Source organism: Aptenodytes patagonicus, chromosome 5, assembly GCF_965638725.1.
Source record: "Aptenodytes patagonicus chromosome 5, bAptPat1.pri.cur, whole genome shotgun sequence".
Taxonomy (NCBI): Eukaryota; Metazoa; Chordata; class Aves; order Sphenisciformes; family Spheniscidae; genus Aptenodytes; species Aptenodytes patagonicus.
The window spans coordinates 64,315,464-64,339,975 of record NC_134953.1 but is presented as its reverse complement, the minus strand read 5'-3'; the positions used below and the strand labels follow the sequence as shown (position 1 = coordinate 64,339,975).

The window sequence follows — 24,512 nt, the reverse complement described above, 5'->3', positions numbered from 1 at the left end:
GAGGACCACGAGCTGAAACCAGGTGAAAATGTCACGTGCCTCGTGATACGTGTCGTGTGTGTCCATGTTTCTGGCGCAAGGAGGTCTGATATAACCATCTGCTGCTGCCAAAAGAGATTGCCTCGCTTTTCCCACTTGCAGCTGTGTGCTCTGCAGTCTCTTCGTGGTGGCTCTGGTGCTTATCTGATCCCTCAGTGAGTCAGCTCATACCCTTCAAGTGTCTGAAATGGGTTCTCTTGCTCTTATTTTCCTCCCGTCAGCTTAGTGAACTGAACTGACTTCCTGGTGGAGATTGGATTTATCTGCACTCTTTGCCATCTATATATTGCATTTTACTTTGTGACATCTCTGGAAGGGTCTAGAGGTGTCAGGTATTAGATGTGTGCTGTTACCACCAAGTATTACAGGAGTTTTGGCTTCTCCATGTTGCAATTAAGGATATACTGGGACTTAACTGCATACCAGAGCATGCACAGAATGAATGTCTGATACTGGTTTGGGCAGGGAGTGCATTTGGCAATGGTCTTTATGTGAAGTGCAGTCTAAAGGTGCCATTTCTAACAGTGGGGTGGTGATTTCAGTTGGAGGGATTTTGCTGCTTCAGGACAAATCTCTGATGTAGACAAAGCCTTAGTTCTGTTTTTCTTAAATGTGATCTTTCCGGTTTAAAAAAAAACAACAACAACAAAACATAATAAAATAATATAAATCTGTCTACCGCAGCTGCCATTAAAGACGCCTGGATGCTTTTCCTCACTATTTTATTTTTTAAAGATGCTTCATTAATGTTATCTAACAGTTCATAAGTATATTTGGTAAGTACAGGAATGGGTGAAGACTTTCACAGCCTGTTCATGTTGCGCAGCAGACTGTGATATCCCTTGGGACACAACTGACTACAGTAACATCATTCATCTGCATTGTGGGGTACTGTTCTGCCTCTTTCCTCACACAAGCCTTCCAGTTATGACTCCATGGATGGTTTCCAAAGTCTGAACATAACTTGGCAAGCTTTGTCACTGCTGTTAGGAGTTTGATTACCTTTGTGCATATGTATGTGAGGACTGCCAGTGTACGTGGCTTTTAATAAAACAACCTCCCTGTTGTCTAAAACATTTAGATTTAAGAAATTATATAAGTATGCAAGAGCAGAAGCTAAGCTGGCCACCTCAATTTGGCTTTCCTGTTTTATATGTTGTGACTCCTTATTCTAGTTTGGTGTCTGTCAAGAGAGGCTACTAGTTTCCTATTGGAGCCAGCCTTACTTAAAGCAAATTGAGGGACAAAATGCTGTTTCAAGAACTAAACCTGAGAAGCAAATCTTGCTGCTTTTTCACGCATCCGCTTATGCAGTGTTACCCACTCTTGTCATTTCTGTGGTATGCCATGCTCTTGCATAGCTCGAACCCTCTTGCTCAATACCTTTCTGGTTAGTTTTCTGAATTCAGAACCAGTAACACTGAACACGAGCAGTAAATACAATCTTTACAGTTTTTTGGATCTAATGAGCTAAGTTGCATTTTGGCTTAGAGACCTACAAAAAAAGCCCAAAAGCCGTAGGAGATGGGGCTGCCATTGCAGTGAGGGACCCCTTTCCTTGTCCGTCACTGGTAAGCAAACAGCCCAGCACATTGTCGGGGCTGTGGGGCACTGCAAAGCTGTAGAAATAGTTTTCTGAATGAGACCGCTTGCTGCCCCTAATGTTTCCTTGGTTTATTTCGCAAAATATGCTGGCCAGGTTTCAGTTCAAATACAGTAACGCATTTCAGCTGGACGGAATATAACTATTTAAATTAGACCAATAGCTATTGCCCTTTCTGCCTTAAAAAGACTTAAGAAACATCAAACTGAAGTAAGATACATCTTTTTTCAGAATCCTTGATGCAGAATGGTTAGCGTGTTCCAGCAATAAAGTGTCTGTATGTCAACATAGGGTGCAGTAATCCCACGTATACGTGTTCACTGATGATCTTACATTTTGCTTGCCACAGGCCAAATCTTTGTCAGTGGTGCAGCTGCCCGGGGCTACTCAAGCAACACAAGTGGGTTTGTAAACCTGGAGATTTCTGTATGTGGTAAAACTTCCAGCTAGCATACTGTCAGCAGGATAAGCTTTATAAATGTCTTTTCTGAGGCCTGCCTTCGCTCCTGCTTCTACTTGTGGGGCGTGCTGCAGGAAACAGAGTTTGGCCGAGAACCCCTGTGCTTTCGCAATAGGTGTTTTCCACCAGTGGGCTATCGAAAACCCAGCAGAGATCGAACCAGAATTGTTAATGCAAAGTGATTTTGTCAAAAAATTTCTTTTCTTATTTTTAAAGCTTTTATTTTGTTAGTGTCTTAAACTTCCAGGTGGATCCGCTCATGACAGTGTCTGCAGACATTTATAATAGCTTCAACAAAACGAGGCTCAGATTTAATGAAGCATTATTGTCTGTATTTTATTTAAATTAGCTTTGAGTTAAATACGACAAGCATTATTGTATGTTGTTACACTGCATCATAGGTTATATTAATTTGGATAACGGCCCTGTTCAGTACAGTGTTGGAAACTGCGTATTAATAAGTGTGTGAATTGGTCTGTTTTCTGGTGTCTGTGAACAAGGGGATATATGGGTAGTTATGCATATGCTCAGTGAAGTTATTTTCTGCAGATAATGTATGATTTTTACAAGATGCTGGTCAAGTGTTGCCCTTACTATTCCTTCAGGGAGCCTCTTTTGATCAATCTAGAAGCTATTTCACAGTTCTAGATTATTTATGGCAAACTTGCACTTGTTATTCTTGTACCAAACAGATCTTTAGTTGTTTTTGTGATGTTTACTCTCCTGATTTATTTAGAGATCAGTCCTATATCCCTTTCAGCCTTTATTTTTCTGGGCTAATGCTTCTGTTTTTATTTTGTTTGTTAGTGGATATGGTATTCAAGCAACTTGGTTTTCCTGAAAAACAAAATCTGTCTTGTCCATAGTCAGTGAAACTAAAAAATAAAAATAAATTTAAAAAAATTATTGCAGCGAATTTTGTCATGGTCACTGATAATGGAAGTCATAGACAATATTTGCTTTAAATCTGCAGAACATGCAGCTCAGAAGTCCAAGGGGCAAGTACCTTTTCATGCGCTGCTAGCCATTATCCCCTCTCACTGGAGTAAACAATTCCATAACATGCTGAAGACCTCACCAGGAACGCAGCGGTACATGAAGTGATACAAAAAAATCAGGACCAGGCCCGTAAGTTACTTCAAGGCTGATTTCTATACAAAGCTTCAGCGGAGCAAAGAAATTTTCTTTAACCTGATCTGCCAGTCTGAAATTGCTCCACAGGGTACTTGCTTTATGGCTTTGAACAGATTTCATTTGAGGAACATCAGGCTCATTTTTGCTGAAGTTCATGGAGAAAGCCATGCCCAGCCCTTTTCTGCCCCCAAGGAAGCATCTGGAGCTGCCCATCTCCCAAAACGATTGGTTTATTTCTGCTTCTAGTGTCTGATCCAAAACAACAAATGAGAGAACAAAAAATTCTTTGCTGCAGTGATTTCTAACTTACGTCTTTACTGCAGTGGAGATGTGCCTATAGGAAAGGAGGTATCCCAAATAAAGACAGGAATTCAGACTCATCTCCTTGCCTATTTGGTTCAGAGATTACTCAGCAAATCTCTTAGTGCCCCCAGGGAAGCACCTTCACTGACTTCACTTATCCGCAGTGGTGCATAAGGAGACAAAGTGAGTTTAGTCCTGTAAGTCCCGGGACTTGGAGGAGCAGCACTAAATGTTATCCACTTCCCAGGCTACTCTCTGGTGCACCCACTGCCTCAGAGATACCTTTGAGAGGTGTCCTTCCGGGGACTGTATGGTGAGCTAAAAAGTCTAGAAAGATAACTAAAATATATCTGTAGTAATTGAGTGATGATATTTCTGCTTATGGAGTTAAAATCTGAGCAAGAAGCTTCCCATCTTCTTTTTCTCTTTTCTTCAAGCCTATCTAGCTGTTACAGTTAGCTCTGTAGTTATACCCTAATGCCTCCCAAAGTAACAAGGTGTATTTTAGACTAAATGCCATAAATTAAACATAAAAAAACTCCCAGGGTTTTCTTAATAGCTGTTTTGTTATGGCTGTGTGTATTTTTTTGACTCAATAACATACTGAATACCTCCAGCTTTACTGTCTCAAAGCTTTCCACCTGTAGCTCAGTGTTACTCCATTTACGGTGTTCTATTGGGACTGCAGTTTGTCTGTGTTTGTATAAACTGGCAAAACTTATTTTAGTGATAGTGTGGGTTGTAGTGGGACATAGTTATTCCACCCTAAACATTAAGGCGGGAGAATAAAGTTAGTAAAAGTATTCTTCATATCTTCATAAAGCCTGAAAGAGTGTCAGTAACATGATGTTAATGCCATTAGGCTCTCATTTCTGCCTCTGAGGGGCATCAAAAGTAGCACGTACCTCACCTATGGTAGAGTTACGCTTTGGTGCAGGGCCTGAGCAGTTTCCTTCTACCCATGTGTCTAAATCGTAGTATTTGAAAGTCACAGGTAACGTTCTTAGGAAATTAGTGCTTTTAAATTTGCGCAGGTAACCTTTGTATTTCCGTGTCATCTTCTCAACTCCAGCCCTAAAACTGCATCATCTCTATCGTTGTATTAGGTGTTCAGGGTTTCTGGTGTGCTTCACACAACATGAAAGATTCCTCGTTGCATATGGATGAGCTAAGGCTAGAGATCTTCAGGCTTCGCAGCTGCTCTCATACGGGTGCATCAGGGTGAAATGGGCCTTTGTCTTCCAACCAGTCAGTCCATATTCAGAAAAATGACCTCTCTGTGTTCATGTCCCTCCTCTCAAACAGTTTTCTGTTCTTCTGAGATTTTGTAGCAGCCTGAGCCTTAATTCCGGCAAGTACTTAAGTAGGTGCTCAAGTGTGGTGTCCCTGGTAGTGTGGTGGTGACGAGGTGGCAGTTGGTGGGCCCGCTCCTCCCAGGCTCCGTCGCTGTGGTGGCTGCATGGGTATGTGCTAAAACAAACCACCCTGTCCCTGACGTTGAAGTGGAAAAACCCTCATGGCTCCATTAAAAATCCTTAGTAAGTCTGCTATTGGGGTAGTAGTGGGGACATTTGTAGTGCATGTGAGTAGCTAGATTTTTATTATCTGATACTTGCAATCAGCAGGACAAATCCCTTGCGGAAAACAAGGTTTTCCTTCACAAAGCTGGTTTCGGTGTAAACAAAGCTCTTGCCACCTTCCACGAGAGCAGGGGTAAGCAGGGGAATGGCCTGACTAAATAGAGGTTTTCCTTCATCCCGTTGGGGCTGAACAAGGTGAGATGGGGGCTGCAGAGGCTGGGCCAGGCTCCATGCTCCCCTTCTCCCCTCCTCGCCCTTGCAGAGCTCTGGACCTGCTTCAGTTCCCCCTTCAAACCACCTAGTCTGAAAGCACCTGTGCTGAAATGAACACAAGTATTTTTGGTGTAAAACAGCACAGGCAAGATCCAAAGAAGAGTGTTTCAAAAAAATAACAGACTAAAAATATTGATTAGATATGTGGTTGCTTATACAGTTAGTGATGGTGTCATACCGTACTCATCTGTGAAGCCGAATGTATGCAGCTCACCCTGGTTGCACCAGCAACTGGCTGTATGTTTCATACATAGTGGTAAAATGAACGTGTTTTCTGGTGAGAGATTAAAGAAAAGACCAGATGCTCATTGAACTGTCTCTGTGCATTGCGAACTTTAAGTAGGAAAAACACATTCTGGAAATATTTTGCTTGTATAACTGACTCCTGAGAAGAGCTATTTATGATTTTTCTACCTGTTCTTGGCACAGGCCTTTTTTCTGTTACAAGAGTTTTGACAGTTGTATGAGATCACACTTGGATTCATGCCCTGCGAGCTAAAAATGCAGAGTCATTGCTTGCGAGGACAAGACTTCGCTGGAAAAAATAGAAACATTGCCCTTGTGTTCACTGCTAATACTGCATCAGAAAGTGGAGCTTCGTCAAGCTTTAGTGTGCCTTAATATTCATACAGTCCTTTCTTGCTTTTAGATAAAGACCTGCTTTAAAAAAAAAAAAAAAAAAAACAACAAACCAGCAGATTTAGTAATAATTGTTTAATGCCTGAGACATTCCTTTAAGATTAATAAATGACTGGCTGAGATGAGCCCATAGCCTGAGTTGGTGCTTCTGGCTGTTTACTGCTGCTGCTCATTAGCTCAGAGTTGAAATAATTAATGTTACTATCAAATGATGCTAAACAAATAGCTGAACCGTGGTTTTTGTGTGTGTTCAATTCCACTGAAGCAGGAGATGGCAGTGAGTGTGCGCCTGGGAGAGGTGGCAGTGTCCCCACGATGCGGCACCCCAGGCTGCGCCAAAATCTCTTGTGTACAGCCCAGCAGTTCAGGGTGCTGTCAGTACCCCCTGATTCAAACGCCATTTTCAGCTTCAAAATGTGGAAGAAATCACAGAAATCCCCCCATTGGTTGCCCAGGATCTGGTGAAAGGGAGGAGCCGTTGGCTGGGTGGACGGTAGGGATGTCCTTGCCAAGCCAGCACGCCACCGCCGGCGACACCCGGGACAGCTGCACGCAGAGACTCGTACTGTGTTTGAGGTGCCCTAATGTATGGCAGGTGTACTGCGTAGAGGCTTCATCTGTCTGTGGCTTTCTAGCAGGTTAATGCAGAAACATGCTTAAAAAAAGGCTGTGGTTAAGCTGTTGCAAAGCACAGCATTGATTATATCCTTTAACTGGCCTCAGAAAACCTCCTGGTCACCTCTGCACAGCCCAGTCCTCTGCTGCACTGCCTAGGCTGAGGCTTCAAGTCACATACCTGGATCTTAGGGGCATCCACTTTGTGTTAGAAATTCAGATGCCGTTAAGAAAATAAAAAGACCTGTGGATCTGAGTGTACCATCAAACTGCCAAGGTGTGGCAGCTTCCTGCTTGAGCAAGCATTTGTAATTGCAGATGGTTTGTTAAAAAGGCAATTAAGATATTTCAAATTGAGTAAAGAGTTATGATCAAGTGAAGTATAATACAGATTCCTGAGAGTTGAAACAAACCCTGCTGTCTTGGACTGCTTCACTGATACAGTCTCAAAGCAGGTGCTCCATGCCAGCAGGCTCTCTGCTTCAGTTTTTTTTGCTTTGTGGTTATACAGACCCAGCTCATCACCAACCCTGTCTGCTTTTTGAAGCTCTTCTGCAGTAGGACATGGACTGTTACCACTTTTCTCCCCCAAGTCCTTTATCCTTAGTAGAGCAATCCGTTTTCTCTCCTTTCTCTGTGGTTTGGCAGAGGTTTGCACTGTGTGAGAGTCCAGCTCTGCTGAGTCCCTGTTTGCTGCAAGGCCTGATGGACAATTCTCCATCAGGTTTCTGCTTGGCTTACCTTGCTGGGGGGAGCCTGTTGCTAGCCCACCTTCCTGGCCTAGTGCAGCTTGGCTGCGGGGCTCTGCCTCATCAGCTATTCTTTACCTGCTCCTTGGTCAAGGGGAAGGTCCCTGTCAAGGTTTGCAGAAATGCTCTCCTATGTTGCCTCTTCTCTCTGTATTTTGGTTGGGTAACGGACTGTATCTCTATAAAAAGAACTTCTGTGTCTCTTTTCAAACCTCTTCTTTGGTGCTTGCTTACAACTGGGCGGCTACAGAAAAGTATTTTGTGTTGTCATGTAGGATAAGACATCGGGGGTAGATGATCTGAGATAGCTGCTGTTGATCTGCCTGTTTGTTTTCGTTATCTGTGTTACCTCTTATCTGAGGCTAAATTGACACCTCCCAGAAGACCATACACGGGGGTGATGTTCTCGTTCCAGCTGGGGCTGTTGTGTCTATTTCAGTCCTGTTTTAGGAACTTAGTGTATGAGGACTTGCATTCGATAGGATGGTTTTGGAAGTGTGTTGAAACTTGCTTTAGGCAAGGCTGTTAAATTGTGTTCTGGATAGCCCTCTTTGCCCAAGGAGGATGCCTGCAATGTTGTTGAACGATAATGCCCAGATAACACCATACACTGAGCCTAGAGATGAGATCATTCATCACTTGATTTCACTGATCCTTTGATATCCTACTCACTATATACTTTTTCTAAAATACATTCCTAGTTATGCAGAATATTTCTCTGCTACATGTTATTATGTTCTTATTAGTTCAAACTAGCACATTTAAATATACATATACACATCTGTTTACACGCGGAAGTACAGCCTGTATTTATACTTCAGCAGTCCTCCCCTGACGGATTGTGTCTTTAGTTTATGTGCATTTTCATGTTTACTCCCTGTTTTGGCTTTTTGTCCCCAGCCTTTCCTCTTGGCTAATTAGGGCCGATTTCTGTAATTTTGCTACCTTGTTCCCGAAGTACTCAGAAGGGCTGTTTTGTTCTTAGAACTGCCTTCAAGCTGACCTAATTCTTGCCAAAAGATAAATTTTAGCACTCTTGCTGGGTTTTTTTAAGTGTTTGGACTCAGGATTTTGCAATTGGCTTAAGTCCCTGACAGGGGCATTCCTCCATTTTCGTCTTGGCTGCCTGTTCCCAACTCTTTCAGTGGCTATAGCGATTGCACAGTCGATGGTAATGGCTTGTTTGCTTTTCATGAGATGAAGAGTCAGTCAGATCAGTGTCCTCACAGCCAGCAACTAGAGCCAGTGCAAGGGAAGCGGCAGGACCCGTGTTGCAGAGGCAAGCACTGTTGCAGAGGCAAGCACTGTTTCAGACAAGTTGGAGTCAGCTGCAGCCTAATCCCCAAATTCCCTGAAACGGTACCAGGAGGTAAGCAGAGGCTGCGTGTGCTTAGCTCGGCTACGCCCAGTCTGGGGGCTCAGCAGCTAGTTCAAAGCGTAATGCACAACGTTACTTAGTGCATTACTTCGCCGACCTGAAGTCACCTATATGCCTATACTCTTTGTAGGGGGCCTGCCTGTCCAGTAATCTGTATCAAGCCCTTCGTGTAAGGGACTTGCACGAGTTTGTCTGAGTGATGCAATGCTTTGGGGGTTATAGGATGGTAGATTTGGGTCAAGCTCATGTCTCAGGAGGCAGGAGCACGTGTGAGCTTAAGCTTTTTTGTCTGCTGTACCCTGAGGTGAGTCAAAGCCTCCAAGTGAGTGGTTTGGGCAAGTGTGCATGGGGGACGGTGTCTGGGACAAACCACACATGTCTGAGATCACGGGATGAGCGGGGCAGGTTGTGAGCGAGCCTGTTTGCTGCACTGCGTATGGGACCTGGCATAGCGAGAGTCCAGGCTGGTTGCAGACTTTATGTGTTACCCAGGGTGATCAATAGTAGCATTTTTAGCTGTTATCCCTTTGATTTATAGTATAAGCAAGTTGCATGGCTTGATGTTTACCCTTTCCAGAAAGTAAATATGTCTGAAGGAAGTATGAACCGTTCTCCTATTTCTGCATGGACCATTAGCGTTCTGTCAGCTTTTCCATTGTAGCTCCAGAGTGCTTCACCTATCTCTTGTGTTTGAATGCTGCCTCTGAAAAACATGTTAACTGGGTTCGTTTGTTTGGGGTGTTCTTTTTTATTTTTGCTTCCTGCTAGCCAGCAGTTCCACAGCAGTAAGTGAATGGGACACAGTAGGTTCACTCTGTACCTTTCAGCAGAGGAGACAGTCTGAGAGATTTATTTGTTTTCAGCCTCTTCCGCTCCAGGACCATTTTCTTCTTCACAAAACTTCAGGTTTTTATTTGTTGTTAAATCTGCTCCTCATTTCTCCAGCAACCATCTTGCTTGAACCGTAAGTGCTGTGTTTAATATAGCTGTAGCACTGTAATAACTGTCTGCGCTTGCCAGGCGTAAGAAGGGGTTTCTGCAAAGATAACCACTTGGCGTAAGTAGAAGAGAACATGTACCAATAATGCAGATGTTGTGGTTTGCTTATGCGGTAGGATGATCCGCATACATGTGCTGTTCTACCACCAACTGTAGAAATGACTGCTGGCCCCTTCTGCTAGATTTTCTCCTTACCCAGCTGCTTTGCTTTGTAGTCCTTGGGGTGTACAAGTCTCAGGAGGCTGCATTTTGTGCCTGAGTGTCCTTAATTTAATGTTTAGGGGCAACTGTTCTTCCCTGGCTTTGCTCACTGCAGCAACTTGACAGAAGAGCATGACTTTTTGTAAATTGTTTATGGATATTCTCCCTCCCTATATATAAAAAAAACCCCCTATTAAAATAAACATGCTAGGAGCTGTAAGAAGAGGACTTTGTTATCTCTTGGAAGTGGCCTGATGCTGTAAGTGGAGCTGTCAGTGGGGCTGTCTGGAGAGATGGAGTCAGTTCTCTGGTGAGCAATTTGGTGGTCTAGGATGTGTTGGTGTATATGTTATCCACTTTCCTGAAGAAATTCAGACTCTGATGTTTGATGGGATCACTGGAGAAAGGAACAAGGACAGCTAAAACCGACACAAAGCTGGTGAACAAGAACTCAGTTAGTGGAACTGTACCCAAGGATATGGCCCTTGAGCCAGAGAAACTTGTTGTGCAGCCTGGAAATGTGAAAACTGGTTGTGTTTCCAGGGATTAATTACTGCTTTTTAATTACTGCTTTCCCCCTACAACTCCTTCTTGCTAATCTTTTGTATTTAGGTTTGCGTTGATGGTTAATCAAATTTCAGAGCAGGTGACTCTACAGAGCAGCAGGTGATTTCCATCTGCCAGGTATGGCTGGCTTTGCACTGGACAAGCTGAAAAGTGCACCGTCAACGATTTATCTTGGCAGTAGGTAGCCTTTTTGATTTTGTGTGACAGCTTGAAAATGAAGTCCCTTTCTCTAATAGCCCTTGTCACTGTCTAGGAAAGCAGCAGGCAGGATGCATCTAGTTTGTACCTCCTCTCCCTCTGCCCCAGCCCTATGTTCAGTAGCAAAGCTGAGCTCAGGGGACAGGTGATATTTTAAGAGTTGGCAGCCAGGACTCACTCTCTTTCATGGTTGCTTATCTTTTCCAACTCTTCAGATATATTTATTTTTCAGTAATTTCAATAGAATAATTGTGAAAAAAGCAAAGGACAATTTTACGGTTTTAGTAATAGCTTAAGTGAGGCTACGCTGCCACTGTAGAACCACTGTGGCTTTCACCAAAAAACACCTCCCTCTGAAATGATACATGGCTCAAACCGGGTGTTGCTTCTTAATTGGTGTTAGCAGCTGGAGAAACACTGTGCAGATTCTACAGGTTCCTCTCCTCTGTTGCAGACTGTTTCCTTAGTCTGTTGTTATATTAATTACTGACCATATCTACAATGCCAAATTCCTACAATGCCAGAATTCTTACTAATCTTCCCTTAAGAGCGCCCTGGTGGGAAGCATGTACGAACCTGAACACATCCCAGGTGCAGGGGGGCCCTTGCTGGGTTTTGGAGCGTTACTCTCCTACTCGCTATGGAACAGTAAGATGCTAGTGCACATGTTTATTTAAATGATAATTGTGATACTAATAAAAGTTCAAAGGAAAAACTGAGATGTGAAATTTTTTGTCGTGGGTTTTTTTTTGTCCTTCAGCGCTGTCAAACTTGTCAAGGAATACATCAGACAAAGGAAAGTTAAAAGTAAAGTGGTTTTGTTTAAAATGGTCACGAACAGTTAAAGTAAGCTCTCTCCAGCAAGCAGTGGTAACAGAACAATCCCTTAATAAATATTAAAAATGAAGTATACATTTATTGACCTTAAAGCTCCAGATGAATCAAGTATACCTTCAAAATTTAAATTGTGTCTCCTTAGGGAGGAATGTGGGAATCCTGAGAAATGCAAGGACTCGGAACCGTATTTTAAAGGCGCGTGTGTATTTAGTAGAGCGGTGCAATGAATCTGTTTTGAAACATCATATTATTTGTTGGGAGAGAACTACTTGGATCTTCACACTTCTCACATAAACAAAGGGAATCGGTCTTTGGCATGTTTGAAAATTTGGTAAAGGATCAGTTACAGTTTTGCTTAATATGGTGTGAATTTAATGTTTAATCTCTTTTCTGACTGTATTACTGTTAAGTGAATGGGGTCTGCTAGACAAACCCGTGCTTTAGATTCCAGCTTGTGCCAGAACGGCTCCTCTTGTGCGCACGTGTGTGTCTGAGCTGGTTGTCTGTCCCAGGTGTCCCCTCCAAGTGGGAGAGGTGAGAGGAGGGGATTTTTCTTTCAAAAGAACTGTTTAGCGTAAGTGTTCAGCTATTGCAGTTATTCATACTGACTGGCTACCTGGAAGCAGGAACATAAAAGATTGGGTAACAATTTCATTACATGGTATTTTATAGCAACTGCTATTCAGCTTTATAAATGAGCTGTTCTGTATGGCAGAAAAAGGTTTTTATAGTTGGCAGGCTGCTTGTAGTATTCTAAGGATTATTAAAGTAAGCTGTAGTTGTCGCGTAACGCACATTATAATGGCGAGTGGTTTTACGGTAATATGTCTTGGGGGAGGATATTATTTCAAAATGTGTATTCACATACGGATGGAGTTTGAGTCTTTTCACCCAGATCAGAATGGCATTCACAGAAAAGGCCCCTGGACTGTCATCCCAGTGAGTTCCGTATGAGTAATGAAGTAGCAAGAAGAGAAAATTTCATAAAATTCAGCGGGGATTTTGCAAAAAAACCAAAAAGCATGATTTTCTTCCTCACCTCCTGACTTCACATTTATAAACTGAAGTTGTTCTTGTCTAGATTAGTTCTTTAGGCTTCCTGCTAAGCATCTCACCTTAGAGGTGAGAAAACTGGGAAGCAGCAAGACTGAAAGATTTGTATAGTGATGATGAGCGTTGTAATAGGCAGCGATGCTGCAAGGTTGTTAAAAGGCCAGGCCGCTGTTCAGAGCAGTTTGAGGGCTGGTGAGCAGTAAAGCGTATGTGGCCCTGATGCAGCTGTATGTGAACCAGCGCAGCTGCTTTCAGACAACACGTTTCAAGAAGGACATTTGCATATCGAAGGGGTTTCAAAAAAGAGCTGTGGGAACGGCTGTGGAAATTCAAATTGAACTGTTATATTTGCATTAATTAATTAGGCAGCACCTGCAAGGAGTGTAAGTGCTATACCTACTAGCATTTAAAAAAAAGTAAAAAAGACTTAGGATAAAGATAGCTAGGAAGACGTTTGTCTCCTTTGTCAGACTGAATTAACAGATATGCTGTTGATCTGGTGTTAAAATGCAAATAAATATCCCAGGGTGAGACACACTGAGAGCATTGGATTAGATGAGGAAGAAAATTTAGAGATGGAAACCGAGCAAAGCAGTCAGTAGTGGAAAGTGGGTGGCTGTAGACAGGATCTCAGGGACAGCAGTGAAGCTTTAACTTCTGGAACTATTAGATGTTATGAATTATTCATCTCACCTTTGACCTTTCTGAAAGGATAATTTTTGCACGTTGGTGCAATTATTAAAAACAACAACCAAACAAAAGCCCTGATAACATACTGCTGATATGTGGCGTAGAGGGATGGTAAAATAATCTTTATCCAGGGATTAAGAGTTTCTGATCTACCACTGACCTGTTTTCAGAGTATTACAAATTCATTGCACTTGCAAAAACAAGATGAAAATGCTGTAAAACAAGAGAAAAGCAGATTTACAGCAGCATAATTAAGCAAGGTAAGTTGCATTGATGAGAAAACTTCAAACAAAAATCATGCTTGATGAAACCTCCTTTTTCTAGGTGAGAACCCAAAGCGTGCTTGGGAATCTGCATGCAGAAACAAAGTGTCTGGGCCTTTTAAGCCATGTGTGAAAATGCATTTTTCACTTCTAATGAAAATAAACAGACCTCCAGATGCCCACTATGATTTTTTTTTTTTTCTTTCCCCTCCAAAGGAGGAGGAGCCAGGGTGAGATGGAGATACAAACCCTGCTGTAGTCCTCGAGTCTAAATTAATGCTGTTATTTAAGGGCTGAATAAACATTAGGAATTAATTATTTCTGTGCACAGAAAGCCAGGGAAACTTGTGCTGACACCACCTACTTTGTGAAGAAGAAAAAAGTTGTGTATCTCCAGGACTGTGGCCATCTGAGATGTTTCACCACTAGTAAATTCATATGGGAAAAAAATAATTGATTAAAGCAAATTAAGTGCCAGAAAGTGATTTTTATTTCATTGCCTGACACTAATATGTGGTTTTGATTATTTGTTTTGGCCTTTTTTAGGTTGGTTTTTTTTTTTTTTTTTTACATGGAGGAATAGAGTTAACATAAAATTTCATCTTAGTTTGAAACGCCTGACATCTTTATCGAATGATAAATAACACAGACTTTGGCTAGAAGTTCAGTATTTCGCAATTTTGTCTGCAAAAACATTTTCCATGGTAGATAAAGGGAAAAGTGAGACACCAGAGCAATAAATTCATGCTTGTCTTTGGAGTAAAATAGTAATTACTTGGGTAATACAGTCTTTTTTCTATATATACATGTCAGGGGGCCTCTAGCTACAAATGTAAGTTGACTGAAGTCTCGAATCCTCACGTCGTTACCCTTGAATATCCACGCTGGAGCGAGCGGGACCTTGCTTTAACATGGGTTGATAAAAGTAGCTGTTATAAACTGTGAAAGATTTGCAAAGGAGTGATAAACCCACACAGGCAGGGCTGCCCTCCGTCCTTACAGACGGCTTGAAATTATTGTCGGATGAGCTTAACTTCCAAAAATGCTTCAGAGATTTGGTAGTGGAGAAACCAGAGGATGCAGCTGCCAGTGTGGTGGTGTGGCAGCGGTGGCTGCCTGTGGGGCCAGCCTGGGTGCGTGCCAGCGGGGCTACCAGGGGCTGAAGGAGCCCAGCTCGACTGATGGGTGGTGGTCACGGTCTAGTTGAGGGAGCACTTCATGCAGTCTACTCCATCTCTTACTCTGACCCCTCTGGCGATACCGAATGTCACTTCAACAAACTGAGTCAGAGGAATCTGGGCTCTCATATTCTCATGAATGAAGAGTTTAAAATATTTTTAGAATCATACAGGTATAAACACACCTTTTCTTTTTATCTGTTGGAGGGGAGAGGACTGTTTTGAAAAGGTCATTGTCGGTGTACCCTATAATTTGACACTCTGCAACGTGTGCGGCTGTGTTCTTCCATTTTACTGGTATGTTTGTATCCAGTGGACTGCTAGCTCTGTTTGGGCAGGCTTTGAATAGTAATCTGGAGGTGAGATTAAAGTGCCACCAAACAGCGTGTTAAGGAAGTGCACCCGATCATGGGTATTGAGCGGTCACTCCTTTATTTACAGTAGTACAATTTATGCATTTTTCACAACAGCTTGGCAGCCAGACCAACCCTAATTTTTTATATTCACAAGCATGAAGATGTCATGGTGAAAGACAGCACCGTTTTTACCCAGAGTTACTCATCTGACAGGAGATTCTTGTCTAGTACGTGAAATTGTAGAAGCCCACAGCTGGCAACTATAAATTTCTGCCTTAATTGGTTATGTCAGACGTGTAGTGCAGGGTGGTGGCACTGCAGGGAGGGAACCTGGGACAGGACGCCAAAAGGATTGTTTCCATATAGCACTGGCGGTTGGGAAAGCATTTGTGTATTTGGCATGGGAAGGGGGCTCGGGGGGTCCATCAGGCCCCTCTTCGTCAGGTCTCTGCGGGGAAGATGACACCCACAGGAGAGGGGCACTGCAATAATACAGAAATGGGTTCCCCAGGTGCATAGTCCCTCAGTGGTTGCTCGCAGCAAGCGCCTGTAAAAGACTAGAACGAGGGAATGAGGTTTTGTTGTTTGGCCTATTACAGGCTTAAAAGTTGTGTTAATTTACTGTCCAAAACTTAAGCGAAGCAGTCATCGGTTGGATAGCATGACCCATTTCTCATTTCAGAGTTGTCCAAATGGGATAGTTTTAACTTGCAACAGACTCTATTTAACTGTAGTTTCCTTTTGCTGTGTAATTTCTGCTGAGATGATCAGTTTGCTGTTGTTCTGCTGTAGGCATTCACTGTCAGTTGTCACTGCTACTTCCAGACGTTTTGAGAGTTTCTTGGATCTTTTTTCCTCCTCCTGTTTTTGCCTTTCCTTGTATTTCTGCATTATCACTTGCAGTCATGGTTTTGCCAAGGGGAGCATATTAAATACAGTAGCTTCCCCTCCTGCCCTTATTAGCGCCAGCATGTGCCGTGCATGTGGTTAGTTATACTGCTCTTTCTTTCTAAAATGGGAAGGAGGGTGCATCTCTCTCCAAATGCTAAGTGTTCTGTACGTCTTTGTGACAAATAACGGAGCTAGCAGTAATGTCTTCTGCTATTGATTTAATAATCTGTCCAAAGAAGTATAGCAAAGCCTTGGAGAAAAAAAAAGTTACTCATAATTTATGGTGTTAAGTTCTTGAAACATAAAAGCAGGACCAGGCTCTGCCTCAAGCTGATGTGTTCAGTGCAGAGGGTCTGCAGCATTTGGGAGGGGAAAAAATGCTTTATTTTGCTGACACCGCAGGCTGCAGAGCCACTTCATGAACACGGTTATATCTGACAGGTCATCCCTAGCTTCAGCTGGTGCTTTTCCCTATCCAAACAACGATTAGAGAATACTTTAGGTAATTTAAACCACTAAAAGGCAGCTGATCTAGAAGAAATCTGTGATTCTGTGAAATACAGTTTAGAGTAGTCAGGAAATTAATCAAACTTACTGGCATTTTGCCTTTTGAACGTTCTCATAATTCCTCTGAGTTCTGCTAGGAAATCAGAGGGAGAAATCCTAGTGTAGCTAAATGAAGAGAAGACTCTGAATTCTACCCCACAGCTGAATTGCAAGTGATAGGCACTGTGTTAAAAGAATAGTTGCCAGGCAAACTTGTATTTTTGATTAGCATTTCTCGTAAGCAAGGACTTCTGCTGCTGGGCACCCCCAGCACCGGCCGGCGAGGGGCTGCGTGCCCCTCGGGCTGCTTTCCCCTGGCCTTCCAGGAGTCCTGTCTGTCTGCTTGCCATGCTTCCTAGCAGTGAAAGAAGAATTGCTTTATCAGGTTTTGCAAGCGCAGTATTACATGCGTTAAACTCTGCTGTCAGTTGAACACTGAACGCTGCACTAGACCATTGCCGGAGCAGGCCAAAAGGCAAAGAGGGAACAGGAGAGGGGAACACAGCTGTGTTCCTGTTGCTAGAAATATCTGGAGATGCCCACAGCGGTCCATACTCTGGAAGGACACGCACATTTCAGAAGGTGGTTGCTCTGTCACGGATGGTGAAAGCCCACGTCTTCCCCGTATTGGTGGTGAGAGAGGGGGAGTTTGGCAATGGAACTTTGTTGGAGGTGATGTGTGCTGCATCAGCGCTTCCTGCGGTGCAGCTGCACACACTCCTGCAGTCTGCTTGCTTTGCAGCGATGTCCTCTGAAACGTCAGCTTTTGCATTTTTCAAACAGCTGAATTGATGCTATTGTGCCTCTGATGCACCAGGTTTATTTTCAGAACACATCTATAAGTTGAATTTTTTCCTGTTTAAGAAGTACCATTAAAATAGGCCGATTGCAAGAAATTGTCTCCCTACTAACAGTAGATTTATGGCTACTGGCCAATACTGTCTTAATAGTATCTCCTGTTCAAAATTGGTATTTACGTCCAAAAAAGTGCTTTAAAAGCAAGTAAAATAAGTACCATGTTAATAAAAATGTTAGTGAAAATATCTAATCTAAAGTTCGTCAATATTCAAAAGAAGCTTCTGAGAACGTGGCAGAGGAAGGACTGCACAATACCTACATGTTGCCTGTTTTTTGTTTGGGAAATATGTACTTTAAACATACAGCAGTTGAAGTCGAGCTTGGGAGAACTTGTAAAATCATATTAATGTATGAGAACCAATGTAAAGCTTGGATTACTTAAGCTATTCTTTTTATTGTCTAGGTGACATTTTTTAAACACACAAGAATTAAATCTACAGTTCTGGATTGGAGCTTGCATGGCCCGCAACAGTTCACATAAAGTTTAGTTGTTATAGAACCAATAAAACCTTCCTCTCTAGGCACTGTCCTCATCTTTGCAAATAATTCTTCCTAAATGTAAAAAAAAATCTACTTTTTGTTACAAATACTGTGGGCTCTTTCTCAGCCAGCACATTGTTCAATTCAGTATCTTAGCAGTTCACCAGGTGCCTGTAAGGTTTATTTGCCTGCTGTCATGTGGAGTTTGTTGTACGTGTATTTCATGTATGAGTGACTGCTGGAGATAAAGCTTTCGCAGAGAACAACCACAAGCAGCTCTGTGCTCAGGATACTGGCCTCAATTCTTTATCCCATTCTCAATATCATCAGAGCCCTAAAATTGCAAAGTAGGGGTGGGAGATCGTACAAACGCTTGTAGGACTAAGAGAGGAAGAGTTAAATACATTGCCTGTACTGTGCTATGAAACGCTAGGAAAGCCTCTGTGGTTTTTTTTAACTGAAATATTTTAATTTTAGGAGCAGGTCCCTGTTCCTGTTTATCACCCGACTCCTAGCCAGACTCGGCTAGCAACACAGCTGACAGAAGAGGAACAAATCAGAATAGCGCAGAGGATAGGCCTTATTCAGCATCTACCTAAAGGAGTCTATGATCCTGGAAGAGACGGCTCCGAGAAGAAGATCAGAGAGTAAGTTGGCTGTTGCATTGGTTTATGATATTGCCCTGGGAAACCTGATCTTGTCCTCCTGTTTTTGCCTTATTTTCAGGGACTGTAATTTAAGACTGTAATTTAATGTAGCTTTCTGAAAAAAAATGACCAGGCAGGAGGCTCTTTCCTTTTATCCTTGCTTGTTTTCCTCTTACAGGTGAAACTTACTTTGCTGACCCATGTAATTCATGCCCTTAGAGGTTTTTTCCCTCTTTATCCTCTCTTCACAGGGAAATAATTTCCTGTTACTTCCTCAGCTTTATGGCTCCCTTTTACCATTTCTAATTTCATGCACTCTGCTGAGCTGCCCCCGCCATGCCTACAGAAGGCTTCCTGACCTCCCTGACGTTGTAACCATGGGCACATACTACAAAGGAAACGCCAAAAAATCCTAGTGCTTGGTGGAGCCAGCACTGACAGAGCTAAGAACTCCTCACAGTATCTGCAAGTACTGAAAGTTTGTTGGACTCAAACATACCCAGGAGTAGATACTACACTACTTTTCATTTCCAGTATGGTAACAGCAGCTTAAATGTTTTTATGATTTTTATTTTTCCCCAGATGTGTCATTTGTATGATGGACTTTGTCTATGGGGACCCTATCCGATTTCTGCCGTGCATGCACATTTACCACCTGGACTGTATAGATGACTGGTTGATGAGATCCTTTACCTGTCCATCCTGCATGGAGCCAGTGGATGCAGCACTGCTTTCATCATATGAGACTAACTGAGCCAGGGTTTCTCCACTGAACCTTCAAGGAGACCATCCACTTTAATGGGTTTGATCCTTTTGTCATTCAGCCCAAAGAGCCAGGAATTAGGAATTAAGATCATGCACAAAGTATACATTTCCTAATAAATAAATAAATAAATAAATAAATAAATAAAATATTCCTGAATGGCTGCAAATATTGGAAAAAACATAGTATTTTAGAGACTATAGAAAAGTAGGTTGTTATTTTTAATGTAAAGCCTTGACCCACTGTTGTCTTTTAATGTTTGTTCTTACACCCATATATAGGAATTGTGTAAAGTGTTACAGCAACCGTAAATGTTTAAACTGCGTGTATCCAGTTTTATTAGCAGCAAGATAAGAGTATTTTTTTCCTAAATAAAGTAACCAGTTTTGTTCTGATTCTTTTCACAAGTCCTGGCATTTGGGTCAAGGCTTTATTGAAATCTACATTTTATAACACTGGCACAAAAAAATAGTTTTAAGCTTGTTTGCACAGTTCTTTTTCTTTTTTTTTTTTTTCTTTTCCATTGGAGATGGAATTCATTGCCTTAGGACTTTTTAATAGTGTATTGTTATTGTTGGGCTGGCTCTATGCTTGAAAACCAGTTTATTTATAACCTGTTAAAAGTGCTATGTTTTGTTTGCAGTTAGGAATATGCAGACTTCAAAGTGATCTCCTAGCTTGTAAGCAAACTGAGATGCATTATCCCTTTTCTACAAGTGATGCGGAATACGAAGCTATGAAACAAGTCCTACAGTGAAATTACGGTTTCATGTTTTTTATAACTTGCTTCGGTTTTGATGAAACAACAGTCCTTAAACTTTAATATGTCACCTTTAACTTGATCAGGTTAAAAGTGGGCCAGATGGACAAAAAATAGTTAAGCTACCCTGACTGGAAAAAAAAAAAATCTTTGGAACTAATGTAGTGTTAGCGTTGATCACTTATTCTACTTTTTTCTCCCTAAAAATGGTTGTCTTGGATCATAGCAAATGGATACTGCATCTCTCGTTCTTGTAGTTCTTAGGTTACCAGAAGTTAAGAATAAACATACTGTATCTCAGTCTCCTGTATTAAATGTATCTGTTAAGCCCTGCTGGCTGACACATCAGTCGATCAAACAGATATAAAATCAGACACAAGAAAAATCTATTTTGTTCTGCATGTAAATGCAAAGTTTATATAAACACAGACCGTCATACTAGCAGTTGAGGGGGAAAACAGTACTGCTATAGCCAGAACACCACAATTAGCTAATTTCTGCAGCAAACAGTATGTGCTTGTTAAGAGATGGTCTAGCAAAGATTGTAGCTGTAAAGACCTTTTATCCACCTAGCATGTTTTTTTTTCTTTTTCCTTTTTACTTTCTTTAATGTACCCTACTGTGACTTTTATACATTCAACACAATGCTGATACATTGAGAAGTCCCGGTCTTGCAAAATGAGATGCAATCTCAAGTTGACCACAACAAATCGGGGAATGTTCTTGATTGTTTTTCATATATAGTTTCAGTACTTGATACAACAAGTTGTGTTTAAAGACTCAAGTACTTTGAAGACTTAGTGTATTTACAATATAGAAGAATTGTGCATGTTATGGATAATTTTTGAAGGATTGGTCAGCAAAATGTAGAATCTACATGTTGATTTATTTATTTATTATTCCTGCAGCTGACAGCAACCTGCTGTCTTCGAGAAGAACTCTTAAGTAGCAGTCAGAAGGAATTGAAAGCAGTCTACAGTTCTAGATTCACCCAAATTGCTACACGTTTATCTGGACACAATTTTTTGCTGAATTCATACATACCTAATTACATGGATCAAAATCTGGGAAGGGAGACCTGAAGTTGTGCAATATCATTGTTCCTTTTCATCATTCCATGTTGTGTTCCTTTGTGTCCTCCTTTTTGTCTGTTTGTTTTGGGGTGTTGGTTTTTGTTGGCTTTTTTTTTTTTTTTGGTAAAATAATGTCCACATTAAGTATTCATTTCTTTATCTTGTTAAAACTGGCAAATGAACAATTTGAAAAAACAGCATTGTCATGTTGGTATTAGTCTTTATTTATTACAAGACTTGATTAAGAAAGATTTGAAAGAAATATGAAGTGGCCAATAACTGAGCTGAATGCTTTTCTAGGCACTTTGTATAGTTGAACTTTAATGCTGATATACTTACTGGGCTAAGGGAAAAAATTACTTTTATTAAAATACTTGTTAAATAGCAAAAAGGTGTGAAGGGCTAAAGCTACAGTTGATTACACAGAAACATTCCAAAAAGTTCAAATTTTAGCTTAAAGACAAATGTGTAAATATAACAAATAAATCAAATGATTTTTCAAGTTTTTAGGTGCAGTGCTGTTCTGGATGACTTCTAATTCAAAAAAGTAATTGATCTGAACTTAACGCAAAATAACGTGTAAACTGAATTTTAGCTACAGTTGTGAAACAACCAGATCTCTGTCTTAATTCCACTATCTGTAAGATGAAGATAATATCTCCTCTCTCAGAGGTGTCTAATAAATTAATTACACTTCAAACATATTAGACAGTCCATTTACAGCACAGCTGTTTCCTAGCCAGAGTCTGCTGCAGCTTAGTTGGTGGGAAGGGCTGGCTCTTACTCATCTGGACCTGTTCAACCATAGCCCTTGTTATGTCAGGGCTGTCTGTTTCAGGGTGGACAGGGCCACAGTAAAATGCCTGCAAAGCAATTTGAAGCAAAAAAATACTCTTACAGCTACTGTGTGTAAGTAAGTAAGTGCATCAACAGTCCTCAAAAAATGTTGCTTTAAAGCATTCTGTAGGGACTATGCAGTATGATGAAAACTGTTCAGTGCATCATACGCTGTTCAGTGCCACACCGCCATTTGTACGTTAGAACTGTAACTGGCAAAACAACCCTGGCACAGACCCAGAAATAGCTGAGTGGATCATCAGGCTTAATCCTCTGCAATTTCAGGCAACAGCACAAGACACATCATTGAGTTTGAAAGTCCACACCCCCCTAGTCATTGCCAGACACCGCAGCCTCTCCTAGCAACCTGCTATCCCATTTAAAGACTAAGAGCTGCCACAGAAGTGCCACAGAAACAGAGCAGGTAAGGACCAAGAGCATCGCCAACGTCCACGATGCTTGCACTGCAAGGAAAGTGTTAGGTTACATTTGCAGGTTATAGTAGGAAATGGATTTTGTGTCATACAACAGAAGAAGACAAAATTCCCACAAATCTGAGACAAAAGAGATGCAATGACAAGTAATGAATACTCAATTTTATAAAGAAAGACCTTTATGCTTAAAAATTCTTGCGTGCTACTGGAATTGCCACTTTAATCATTTTACGTCTAAGGATGATAATCCTTATTACTTGTTGCCAGTTCATTATGTAAATCTGGGAGAGAATTGTAGAATTTGTACATAAAAAAAAAAAAAGCCCAGAGAATTTCTTTGTGAGGAGCTAGTGTTGCAAAAGGGCTTTAACCACATAAGGTTTTAAAAGTTCCTACTGTCTTGCAGCTTCCTAGGGCTGAAAGCAATTATGTGTTTGGAAGGCTGACAGTCCTCTCTTCACAGTGATAGACGTGTACATTTCTAGGCTAAGGGATTATGAAATACCTGAATTTACTTAAGTTGCCACAGTTTCAAGACTTCAACATTTCCTGTCCTTGTGCAATTGCGGTAAAAATAAAAATTCTTCTGAGTCAGGCTCTCAGTTAAATAAATAACAAGATGGCTGAAACCAAACATACAAGGTCTCTGATCAGTTAAATCCTGGATTAAAATGGACTTAGAAACAAAGTGGATGCTACTTGATTACAAATACAGTTTATTACAGACACCACATTTTTATTAAAACATACATACTAGTTTATAACCTATAAAAAACATGAATAAAATCTGTTCAGAAGAACACTTATTGACTTAATACCCAGTATAAAAATTAGCTTCACGGATTAACTTTTCCTTTTATATAGCATTTAACTTTGAAGAGTATAATTTATGCTAACCATCCTTTGCAGATTATCTTGCATTTAAACCTGTTCTGGGATAAGAGGGGCTTTGGAATTCTTGGTATGGAATGCAAAGTTAGTGCCTTTTGATAAAAAGAACAGTCCAAACACTCTGCAAAAGCATCTTTTTGATTTAAGCAGAAGAAATAACTGTATTTGCATGCTAGCAACTGATTTATTGCAATATCCACTCTGCACAGACACTTTTAGCTAAGTAAAAGCTGCAGGGAGGAATCTATATAATAAAAAAAAGTATTTGTGAAAATACCTGTACGTGTTTCTAGCAGCACAAAGGTATGTACTTACTCAGCAAGAGGGGACCAACCATACTACAAACAAACAGCCCCCAAACCACCTCTGTCCTCTCAGTTGGAAAACAAGTAGAAATAACTTCATAATCCTATTCTTTGCAGCACCAACCCCTAGAAAATATTTGTCTTTAGTTTAAATAAGGCATTTCAACAACAACTCTGCACACAACAGTAAATGTTCAATTCACTGCACATACTACATGCACCCTGGCTGTCCACACCAAGCATTTTTCCTGGACAGAACAGGCCCTGCTCTTGCTCACTAGAGGCACTTTTGCCAGGGATTCTCACTGCAGACAGACACGCTTCCACCTCTTTAGCATCTTTTTCTTACCCTTCTGCCGCATTAGTGGTAGCTGCCTGTCTAATCAAGAATTCACGCTGGGTAAGCAGATTGAGGGAGACGGACAAGGCAGAAATTCAAGGGGCAAAAGATGAATCGCTCCAAAACTGTTTTCTGAGCAGGACAGAGCCATCCTAGGTGCTGTCCCACTGAGGCAGGGCTCTGCTATTCCAGAGTGAAAACTGATGCCCTTGAATTCTCCAGCCTAAAACGGCTTTTTGGTGAGGTTACCTCACTGAAGGGCTCTTGCTAGATTGCCCATTTGTTTTGGGATTTCTCCTTGTAGAAGGCTATGTACTGCGTACTCTGTTCCCTTTGTGATCCCACAGCAAACGGTTAGTAAAGGCCCTTAACCTCCCTGCATTTTCCTCGGCTATCATCTGACGAGGTGTCAAAAGATTTTGCTTCGTATATTTAGCTTTTTTTTAAGTGCTGAATTAATAGTTCAAGCTGTTCTGACAACTTTTCAAAAAGCTTTGGCTACAGAGCCTGCTACTGGTGTGTGAGAGTATATATACATATTCTTCTTGTGTATATCTATATATACTTTTTTA

At 41.4% G+C, this 24,512-nt stretch overlaps 1 protein-coding gene across 1 annotated transcript in view; it reads left to right on the top strand.

The window, feature by feature from the left end:
• Positions 1-20,360, top strand: part of RNF11 (ring finger protein 11) — a 32,808-nt gene extending 12,448 nt beyond the window's left edge. Inside the window, exons 2-3 of the mRNA XM_076340226.1 lie at positions 18,368-18,537; positions 19,120-20,360. Coding sequence (XP_076196341.1) covers positions 18,368-18,537; positions 19,120-19,291 — 342 coding nt within the window. The 3' untranslated portion in view covers positions 19,292-20,360. The remainder of the gene's footprint in view (positions 1-18,367; positions 18,538-19,119) is intronic.
• Positions 20,361-24,512: the final 4,152 nt, after the last annotated feature.